This window comes from Physella acuta, unplaced genomic scaffold (assembly GCF_028476545.2).
Source record: "Physella acuta isolate Inbredline_101_S28 unplaced genomic scaffold, ASM2847654v3 ptg002060l, whole genome shotgun sequence".
NCBI lineage: Eukaryota > Metazoa > Mollusca > Gastropoda > Physidae > Physella > Physella acuta.
The window spans coordinates 67,929-80,000 of NW_026733563.1; the positions used below are offsets into that span (position 1 = coordinate 67,929).

General features: G+C 42.2%; 2 protein-coding genes across 2 annotated transcripts in view; both read right to left on the minus strand.

The window, feature by feature from the left end:
* LOC131931941 (uncharacterized) overlaps positions 1-8,399 on the minus strand; it is a 30,103-nt gene extending 21,704 nt beyond the window's left edge. The window contains exons 1-6 of the mRNA XM_059288775.1: positions 8,392-8,399; positions 6,537-6,606; positions 5,599-5,729; positions 5,277-5,380; positions 2,852-3,010; positions 982-1,119 (exon numbers count right to left, since the gene is read on the minus strand). Coding sequence (XP_059144758.1) covers positions 982-1,119; positions 2,852-3,010; positions 5,277-5,380; positions 5,599-5,729; positions 6,537-6,606 — 602 coding nt within the window. The 5' untranslated portion in view covers positions 8,392-8,399. The remainder of the gene's footprint in view (positions 1-981; positions 1,120-2,851; positions 3,011-5,276; positions 5,381-5,598; positions 5,730-6,536; positions 6,607-8,391) is intronic.
* Positions 8,400-10,846: 2,447 nt separating this feature from the next.
* LOC131931942 (uncharacterized) overlaps positions 10,847-12,072 on the minus strand; it is a 1,746-nt gene continuing 520 nt past the window's right edge. The window contains exons 2-3 of the mRNA XM_059288776.1: positions 11,501-11,715; positions 10,847-11,188 (exon numbers count right to left, since the gene is read on the minus strand). Of these exons, the coding sequence (XP_059144759.1) occupies positions 10,957-11,188; positions 11,501-11,715 (447 nt within the window). The 3' untranslated portion in view covers positions 10,847-10,956. The remainder of the gene's footprint in view (positions 11,189-11,500; positions 11,716-12,072) is intronic.

Below are 12,072 nucleotides of genomic sequence, written 5' to 3' on the forward strand. Positions count from 1 at the left end.
GTAAACACATTGATCGTCAGGTGTAAAGTATAGCCAGTGGCGTAGCGAGGTCGGGTGTCACCCGGTGCGGCACTTAATGGTGTCACCCCCCAGAGGCGTAGCGACCCTTCCCGGGGACAAACTTTCAAATTTTCGATTTGCACCCCCCATCAAACTTTCGTTTTGCACCCCTCCCCCTCAAGTTTTTGGTTTGCAGCCCCCCCCCCCTCTAAACTTTCGATTTGCACCCCCCCCCCTCAAGTTTTACTCTATATATTTTGCTATTTTTTGCCTTGGTGTCACCCCCCTAAATGGTGTCACCCGGTGCGGTCCGCACCCCCCGCCCCCCCTCGCTACGCCCCTGAGTATAGCATTGGACAGGTAAACACATTGATCGTCAGGTGTAAAGTATAGCATTAGACATGCTTTTACTACGTCACAAAACGTTATCGATGACGTCATTTATAAAAGTCACTTTAGATCAAATAAACATATTTGACCGTTCGAGTCCATAACACACGAAACAGAGGACGTAGAGTTTAATTGTTTTAATGATCTCCACATACATGTGTGACATGCGATCAACACTATGTTCAGGTTTAAACAAGCAGCCCACGCTTTTATTTATAGTGATATCAATAGTAGTGCAGAAATATATTTAAAGAAAGTAATTTGTTTTATATTTAAAGTAACCGCAGAATTATTATATTTTTAAAAATCATTTTATATTTAATAAAAATTGTATTATCTTCTTCTTTTTAGTGCATTTATAAAAGCTTGTAATTATAAACGTTTTTATGTATGGATTTGCTTAACCAAATCAAACTACAAGGCAGTTGTTGTTTGAGTTTGGAGTTGTCTCTCCTAGAAGAGTTGATATCCCTAGTTATTGAGCCTTATCTGCCCGAGGGTTCGAACTCGAGACTTTTCAGTTTATCAATCATGAGCTTTACCGACTTGAAAACGCTGAGCTCATGCAGTGCCAAAAAAAAAAGTACTCACGCTTGTAATGTGCGCCTTAACGTGCTTCCTGACGTCAGCGTCTCGTCTTCATATACAAGTGTCCCGTTTATGAATTTGAACTGTATTGAGATTTCATTCGGGCCCAGCTCAGTCACGATGTTGATGCTCGACCTCTTGCTGGTTAAGTTGATTGGGTAGATAGGTTAAGTTAGGTTAAGTTAGGTTAAATTAGGTTAAGTTAGGTTGAGTTAGGTTAAGTTAGGTTAAGTTAAGTTAGGTTAAGTTAGGTTAAGTTAGGTTAAGTAAGGTTAAGTTAGGTTAAGTTAGGTAAAGTTAGGTAAAGTTAGGTTAAGTTAGGTTAAGTTAGGTTAAGTTAGGTTAAGTTAGGTTAAGTTAGGTTAAGTTAGGTTAAGTTAGGATGTCGTAGTTAGTTGAATAGGGAATTGGTTACATTAATAGATAGAGAGGTTAAGTTGATTGGGTAGAGTGGTTAAGTAAGGTTAAGTTAGGTTAAGTTAGGTTAAGTTAGGTTAAGTTAGGTTAAGTTAGGTTAAGTTAGGTTATGTTAGGTTAAGTTAGGTTAAGTTAGGTTATGTTAGGTTAAGTTAGGTTAAGTTAGGTTAAGTTAGGTTAAGTTAGGTTAAGTTAGGTTAAGTTAGGTTAGGTTAAGTTAGGTTAAGTTAGGTTAAGTTAGGATGTCGTAGTTAGTTGAATGGGAAATTGGTTACGTTCTATGGTAGAGAGGTTAAGTTAGGATGTCGAATGTAAAGTGTTTCAATAGGGAATTACTGTGTCGTGTCAAATTTGAAATAAGGGCATAGGGTGGGGAAACACTTCGTTTTGTGGGGTAGGGTAGGGTGTTTAGGGAGGATAATTTGGGGGAGGGGTAAGAAATAGGCCTATGTTGAGGAGTGGTAGGTAGGAAGTTAGGGGTGGGGGAAGTAGGATATTTGTGGGGGGAGGGGTAAGAAAGATGTTTGGGGATGAGGTAGGTAGAATATGGTAGCTGGGATGTTTGTGGGTGGGGTAGGTAAGGAGAAGTCTGGAATGATTTATATTAAGGACATTTATATCAAATACCACAAACATAGAAGATATCATATACATAGAACCAAGGCTTACACCAAGTTATCAAGTTAAGGGACCACATTAAGACCATTATCAATGGTTCACATCAGGGGACCACATAACGTTATCATTTTAAAGGGACCACATTGATGGACCACCACATAAAGACAAACATTAAGGGACCTCTTTAAATAAAGTAATTAGCTCAACGGACCACATCAAGGGGCCACCACAAGGCACACATTAAATGACCAAATCAAGGGACCACATCAACAGACCACATCAACAGACCACATCAAGGCCCGCATTAAAGAATCGCACCAAGGGACAACATTATGCTCCATATCAAGGGACCACATCAAGGGACCACATCAAGGGTTCACATCAAGGGACCACATCAATGGACCACATCAAGGGTTCACATCAAGGGACCACATCAATGGACCACATCAAGGGTTCACATCAGGGGTTCACATCAAGGGTTCACATCAAGGGACCACATCAAGGGACCACAAGACACAGACCACATCTAGGGTTCACATCAATGGACCACATCAAGGGTTCACATCAATGGACCACATCAATGGACCACATCAAGGGTTCACATCAAGGGTTCACATCAAGGGTTCACATCAAGAGACCACATCAACGGCCCACATCGAGGGACCTCATCATGGGACCACAACAAAAAATCGAACCCGACCAACCTTCCCACATCAAGAGACCACATCAAGAGACCACATCAAGAGACCACATCGAGGGACCACATCAAGGGCCCACATCAAGAGACCACATCAAGAGACCACATCGAGGGACCACATCAAGGTACCACAAGACTTACATAAAAGTAAAAGCGAAGTAAGTTTTGCCCCAGCCCGTGACGGGGAAGGCCTGTAGACTCTCAAATGTGTGCCCACCCGGCTTAAGGAAGACGGTGGTCGAGAAGTAGCCCACACTGGCCAGTCGAAACGTTGACGTCACACCAATGTCGTGTTGTGGGCTGGAAGACAAAGACCACAGTTGTTGACCACAAGACACAGACCACAGTTGTTGACCACAAGACACAGACCACATTTGTTGACCACAAGACACAAACCACAGTAGTGGACCACAAGACACATACCACAGTTGTTGACCACAAGACACAGACCACAGTAGTGGACCACAAGACACAGACCACAGTAGTGGACCACAAGACACAGACCACAGTAGTGGACCACAAGACACAGACCACAGTAGTGGACCAAAAGACACAGACCACAGTTGTTGACCACAAGACACAGACCACAGTTGTTGACCACAAGACACAGACCACAGTATCGGACCACAAAACACAGACCACAGTAGTGGACCACAAGACACAGACCACAGTATTGGACTACAAAACACAGAACACAGTTGTTGACCACAAGACACAGACCACAGTTGTTGACCACAAGACACAGACCACAGTTGTTGACCACAAGACACAGACAACAGTAGTGGACCACAAGACACAGACCACAGTAGTGGACCACAAGACACAGACCACAGTAGTGGACCACAAGACACAGACCACAGTAGTGGACCACAAGACACAGACCACAGTTGTTGACCACAAGACACAGACCACAGTTGTTGACCACAAGACACAGACCACAGTATCGGACCACAAAACACAGACCACAGTAGTGGACCACAAGACACACACCACAGTATTGGACTACAAAACACAGAACACAGTTGTTGACCACAAGACACAGACCACAGTTGTTGACCACAAGACACAGACCACAGTTGTTGACCACAAGACACAGACAACAGTAGTGGACCACAAGACACAGACCACAGTAGTGGACCACAAGACACAGACCACAGTAGTGGACCACAAGACACAGACCACAGTAGTGGACCACAAGACACAGACCACAGTTGTTGACCACAAGACACAGACCACAGTTGTTGACCACAAGACACAGACCACAGTATCGGACCACAAAACACAGACCACAGTAGTGGACCACAAGACACAGACCACAGTATTGGACTACAAAACACAGAACACAGTTGTTGACCACAAGACACAGACCACAGTTATTGACCACAAGACACAGACCACAGTTGTTGACCACAAGACACAGACCACAGTAGTGGACCACAAGACACAGACCACAGTAGTGGACCACAAGACACAGACCACAGTAGTGGACCACAAGACACAGACCACAGTAGTGGACCACAAGACACAGACCACAGTAGTGGACCACAAGACACAGACCACAGTTGTTGACCACAAGACACAGACCACAGTTGTTGACCACAAGACACAGACCACAGTTTCGGACCACAAAACACAGACCACAGTAGTGGACCACAAGTCACAGACCACAGTATTGGACTACAAAACACAGAACACAGTTGTTGACCACAAGACACAGATCACAGTTGTTGACCACAAGACACAGACCACCGTTGTTGACCACAAGCCACAGACCACAGTATTGGACTACAAAACACAGAACACAGTTGTTGACCACAAGACACAGACCACAGTATTGGACTACAAAACACAGAACACAGTTGTTGACCACAAGACACAGACCACAGTTGTTGACCACTAGACACAGACCACAGTTGTTGACCACAAGACACAGACCACAGTTGTTGACCACAAGACACGGACCACAGTTGTTGACCACAAGACACAGACCACAGTTGTTGACCACAAGACACAGACAACAGTTGTTGACCACAAGACACAGACCACAGTAGTGGACCACAAGACACAGACCACAGTAGTGGACCACAAGACACAGACCACAGTTGTTGACCACAAGACACAGACCACAGTAGTGGACCACAAGACACAGACCACAGTAGTGGACCACAAGACACAGACCACAGTAGTGGACCACAAGACACAGACCACAGTAGTGGACCACAAGACACAGACCACAGTAGTGGACCACAAGACAAAGACCACAGTTGTTGACCACAAGACACTGACCACAGTTGTTGACCACAAGACAGAGACCACAGTAGTGGACCACAAGACAAAGACCACAGTAGTGGACCACAAGATAGAGACCACAGTATTGGAACAAAATATTTAACACACATTCAGAGTAAACTTTATCTCTCTTTCTATACACACACACACACACACACACACATATATATATATATATATATATATATATATATATATATATATATATATATATATATATATATATATATATATATAATGGATAAAAATAGATCAAACTATTTCTATATATATACACCCAAATCTGCTATCCACACTATGTGTAACAGGGTGTAGGAATGCTGCCGCTAGTTCCTCATCAAGCAAATTTGGCTGATTATATTGTTGGACCGTCAGACGAATCTAGGAGAAGAAATTTTTCTTGAAACCGAAACCTTACAGAACATAATGTAACGCGAAACGTAAACAATACATAACATTACGTAAAATAACTACAACCTTGAACATTAAAACTTGTACCTTCGCCAAACCATAAACCTAACGAAGCCTAACCTAACGCTATAACCCTATAACAGATAACCCAAACCCATAACCTGTAACCTATTACAAGCTGAGCTCACCTTGATTTCGGTTCTGGACATTGTGTGCATGTTGAAGGTGAGACCGGGCTGACCGAATGCCTGGTCTGGCCTCAACTCTGGAATCCGGGGGAACGCCAGCACATAGAGGTTCCCCATGGGTAGGTTATAGCCTGCAACACGTGGTACAGCTTGTTTATCTAACACTGGTCAGTCGAAGGTCAGGCAAGTATTTCAATCAAGGTCAACATAAATGTGTCTACCTTTATGTATGCGATAGAGATTACCCCCCCCCCCCCCTTCACCTCCCCCGCGCTGATCATAACCCCCGAGTCGCGGATCAATTACTGCTTCACCACAAACCAGATTTCACATAGAGTATAGTGTTAGTACATTCGATACTTACATATGATTGGTGATATATATATATATATATATATATATATATATATATATATATAACAAGTATATATATATATATAACAATTATATATATATATATATATGTATATATATATATATATATATATATATATATATATATATATATATATCCCTCCCCCTCCCCCATCGCAGAGTAAACTGTGTGAAAGATACACTGATATTAATAGATCATCTCTATGTGAGGGGAAACTACTAATCATTTCATATAGACGTTACTCTCGAAGGCGTAGAAACATGGGGGCGTCTTTAAATATCTGGCAAAAGAAGGCAACCACTTATTGAAGTATATATTTTAATGTATATAATACATATATATATATATATATATATATATATATATATATATATATATATATATATATATATATATATAAATATATATATATATATATATATATATATATATATATATTATATAATATATATATATATATATGTGTGTGTGTGAGAGTGGGGGGAATAGCCCCTCCACCTCCCAGAGAGATGACTGAAAGCTGCTCTGCACCGGACGGCAGAGAGCGCATACCTGTACGTACCGTCTGTGACGTGGCCTAGACAAAACGTCAGCACCCAGAACACGACTCGTTCAGTGTATGCATACATCATCTGTGGAGGGGGAATCGACATGTGTGGTGATGATGTGGCGTGATGTAGGGTTGATGCTGTGTGGTGATGTTGTGGGGGTGAAATTGTGATGTGAAGTTGAATGTTGATGTTGTGTATTGATGCTGTGTGGTGATGTTGTGGAGGTTACGTTTTGTGGTGATGTTGTGTATTGATGCTATGTGGTGATGATGTGGCGTGATGTGTGGTTGATGCTGTGTGGTGATGTTGTGGAGGTTACGTTTTGTGGTGATGTTGTGTATTGATGCTATGTGGTGATGTTGTGGCGTGATGTGTGGTTGATGCTGTGTGGTGATGTTGTGGAGGTTACGTTTTGTGGTGATGTTGTGTATTGATGCTATGTGGTGATGTTGTGGCGTGATGTGTGGTTGCTGCTGTGTGGTGATGTTGTGGAGGTGACGTTTTGTGGTGATGTTGTGTATTGATGCTATGTGGTGATGATGTGGCGTGATGTTGTGTTGATTCTGTGTGGTGATGTTGTGGAGGTTACGTTTTGTGGTGATGTTGTGTATTGATGCTATGTGGTGATGTTGTGGCGTGATGTGTGGTTGCTGCTGTGTGGTGATGTTGTGGAGGTTACGTTTTGTGGTGATGTTGTGTATTGATGCTATGTGGTGATGATGTAGCGTGATGTTGTGTTGATTCTGTGTGGTGATGTTGTGGAGGTTACGTTTTGTGGTGATGTTGTGTATTGATGCTATGTGGTGATGTTGTGGCGTGATGTGCGGTTGATGCTGTGTGGTGATGTTGAGGAGGTGACGTTTTGTGGTGATGTTGTGTATTGATGCTATGTGGTGATGATGTGGCGTGATGTGTGGTTGATGCTGTGTGGTGATATTGTGGAGGTTACGTTTTGTGGTGATGTTGTGTATTGATGCTATGTGGTGATGATGTAGCGTGATGTTGTGTTGATTCTGTGTGGTGATGTTGTGGAGGTTACGTTTTGTGGTGATGTTGTGTATTGATGCTATGTGGTGATGATGTGGCGTGATGTGCGGTTGATGCTGTGTGGTGATGATGTTGGGGAAGATGATTTTATTTGATGCTGTGGTGTGGTGATGTTTTGTAGTGACGTGTGGTGATGATATGTTGTGATGTTGTGTCTTGATGTTGTGTGTCTGATGTTTTATGGTGATATTGTTGGGTGATGTTTCGTGGTCTGATGTTATGTGGTGATGTTGTGTGACGGTGTTGTGTGGCAAGTGTGTGATCATCATTTGAGTGATCAACTTCCATTAAATCAGGATTCATTCAGCTATTCTGTGTGAGGTGTGGACGATCAATTATCACAATTATTATTTTATACTATGAATTGATTGTTTGTTATATAATGGAATATATGGCATAAATAAATAAATAAATAATTATATATATATATATATGTATATATATATATATATATATATATATATATATATATATAATTTTTCTTTCTTTCTTCTTCGTTTTAGAAGATCTAAAAATAGAAGGGGTTTCCTGCAATACAAGCAGACATTAGATCTTGATCTGTGTTTATAACTATATTTCTTTTAATAACAGCGTACATATTTTTAAAATATGTAATGGGCCTTTTCAAAAAATGTTAAGACTATTCTAGATCTAAGTATTATTGGTTTATTCCATGCCCTGCTACAAAGCCTTATTTGACAGAGATTCGAACTCGGGACTTTAGGAGTTAGTACTCCTGTGCACTCCCGCCCCACCAGCAGTCCCCCAGATTTCTCTGTTCACGATTACCTCACAGTAACAACCTCTGTTCACGATTACCTCAAAGTAACAACCTCTGTTCACGATTACCTCACAGTAACAACCTCTGTTCACGATTACCTCACAGTAACAACCTCTGTTCACGATTACCTCAAAGTAACAACGTTTCTCTTCGGCCTGGGTCAAATTATATCCCTAACAGCACAGTTCAGCAGCCAAACGTTTGGTAGGCCTCAACGCTTCCGGTGTGTCTGGCACCATTTTTGTTGTGTTCACCTGCAGAACTTCCTGGTGCAAAGGTCTGGTGCACGAGTGAATGCACGATGCGCTAATGAAACAATGTTTTGGTGCACGAGTGAATGCACGATGACGCTAATGAAACAATGTTTTGGTGCACGAGTGAATGCACGAAGATGCTTATGAAACAGTTTTTCCCCATTTCTTGTGGATATATTCAGACATATATAAATTCACTCGCTTGTTTTAGACCGGTTTAACAAAGGCCAGCTGCAAAACCCGCTGATGTCAACATGAATTACTTTCCACGCACGACCATCAAGCTGGCTGGATGGCTGCTCAAAGGCCAAGTCCAGCTGTTTTAATAACATAAGTTGCCACATTTTGTCCTTATCGTCACACGTCGTCACACGATGGCCAACACTACCGCCCTATCGTCACACGATGGCCAACTCTACCTCCCTATCGTCACATGATGGCCAACACTACCTCCCTATCGTCACAAGATGGCCAACACTACCGCCCTATCGTCACACGATGGCCAACACTACCTCCCTATCGTCACAAGATGGCCAACACTACCTCCCTATCGTCACAAGATGGCCAACACTACCTCCCTATCGTCACAAGATGGCCAACACTATCTCCCTATCGTCACAAGATGGCCAACACTACCTCCCTATCGTCACAAGATGGCCAACACTACCGCCCTATCGTCACCAGATGGCCAACACTAACGCCCTATCGTCACAAGATGGCCAACATCTCACTCTTACTGTCACATGTCGTCACAAGATGGCCAACATCTCACTCTTACTGTCACACGTCGTCACAAGATGGCCAACAATACCTCAATATCGTCACAGGATGGCCAACACTACCTCCATATCGTCACAAGATGGCCAACACTTCCTCCATATCGTCACAAGATGGCCAACACTACCTCAATATCGTCACAAGATGGCCAACAATTCCTCCATATCGTCACAAGATGGCCAACATCTCACTCTTACTGTCACATGTCGTCACAAGATGGCCAACATCTCACTCTTACTGTCACACGTCGTCACAAGATGGCCAACAATACCTCAATATCGTCACAAGATGGCCAACACTACCTCCATATCGTCACAAGATGGCCAACACTTCCTCCATATCGTCACAAGATGGCCAACACTACCTCAATATCGTCACAAGATGGCCAACACTACCTCCCTATCGTCACAAGATGGCCAACACTACCGCCCTATCGTCACAAGATGGCCAACACTACCTCCCTATCGTCACAAGATGGCCAACACTACCGCCCTATCGTCACAAGATGGCCAACACTACCTCCCTATCGTCACAAGATGGCCAACACTACCGCCCTATCGTCACAAGATGGCCAACACTACCTCCCTATCGTCACAAGATGGCCAACACTACCGCCCTATCGTCACAAGATGGCCAACACTACCTCCCTATCGTCACAAGATGGCCAACACTACCGCCCTATCGTCACAAGATGGCCAACACTACCTCCCTATCGTCACAAGATGGCCAACACTACCTCCCTATCGTCACAAGATGGCCAACACTACCGCCCTATCGTTACAAGATGGCCAACACTTCCTCCATATCGTTACACGTCGTCACAAGATGGCCAACACTACCTCCCTATCGTCACAAGATGGCCAACACTACCGCCCTATCGTTACAAGATGGCCAACACTTCCTCCATATCGTTACACGTCGTCACAAGATGGCCAACACTACCTCCATATCGTCACAACATGGGCAACACTTCCTCCATATCGTTACAAGATGGCCAACACTTCCTCCATATCGTTACAAGATGGCCAACACTTCCTCCATATCGTTACACGTCGTCACAAGATGGCCAAGACTACCTACATATCATCACACGATGGCCAACACTACCTCCATATCGTCACAACATGGCCAACACTTCCTCCATATCGTTACACGTCGTCACAAAATGGCCAAAACTTACTCCGTATCGTCACAAGATGGCCAACACTACCATGAAAGTTAACGAAATCGAACACTCTCGCAAAGTTTTATTTTCATTAAACTTAGCTTTTCTAAATCTTTATATCATATACTAGAACTTCGTTTACAAACGACCCCACAATCCCCCATTGTAGAATGTTTTTTTCTTTGTTATTGTATAACAGATACTCAGCGTGCAGTTATTAAGGCTAAAGGTTAAGCTAAAATTAATTGTAATACAATAAACATAACCCAAAAAAATATTAATTTGTAAAAAAAACACTTTGACTTTTTTAAACGTAAGCTTTATTTAGGTTATAACAATCTTCTGTTATTTTTGGTTTCTCTCCACTACATAGCAGCCTATCTGCTGTAACCGTGGGCAAGCTGTCATTAGCCTTTAACTTTGGTCGTGGCTGCCGTGGCTTTCTTGGTAGTTTCCCCTTTCTTGGTAGTTTCCCCTTTCTTGGTAGTTTCCCCTTTCTTGGTAGTTTCCCCTTTCTTGGTAGTTTCCCCTTTCTTGGTAGTTTCCCCTTTCTTGGTAGTTTCCCCTTTCTTGGTTGTCGCCGCTGGACCGGATTCCGTTGTGTATGGGGCCTTCGAGAAGAAGTTAACGTCAAACCACCTGAGGAGCGTCGCAGAACAGAATTATCAGGTTACGGTTAGGAGCCTGGCACCGTTAAACGGTTAGAATTTGACTTTTAACAAACATTACACACGCAAATGATTTTTGCGTACGGTTCCATTTGTTTTTTAACTTAGTCATTTTATTTTATTTATTGTATTTAATTAACAAATAAGTTTTTTTTTAATAGTATACAAAAAGATAGAAATGGGTCACATTTCTTAAGTTTTTCTAGAAAAGAAAAAAATGGAATATAGCTTTATATTGGATTTTACTTCACAGAATTATATGAATATATATAAAATCGATTACTCTTCAAAATTAAGATAGCTGACATTCCCAGCATCGTCCGATCCCATTTGATGATGTATTGCATGGAAATCGTCGTTAGTGATAACACCGTCATCGTCATTATCGTATGCTGTCCATAGTATTTCTTCATCTTTTTCCGTATCATTTTTCACATTGATGACGTAGTGCTTATGTTCCACGCGCGTGACCTTACCATCGTGGTTTTCGTCACGATTCTGTTTCAAATATTCCAAACATTTATTTTTGCCTGATAGATTCAAAGACACGTTTGGGAACTAGGGCTGGTAAGTAGGTCACGAACCAGTCATATTTCTCATGCTGATTTGTTATTGAGCCGTAGAACTGGTTGGTGACCTACTTACCAGATCTATTATTAACATACATATTTTGAGAATTAGAATTTGTTTGAAGTAATATTTTGAGTGCACATTTGGAAAATGATAATTTTTTTGCAACATTTGAGTTATACATTTGGAAATAAGAGATTTTGGGTAATTGTCAGAGGTAAGTGCAGATTGTAAGGTACTCATCATATCTAGGTTGGTTAGCAGGACAGATACACAGCAAGGTTG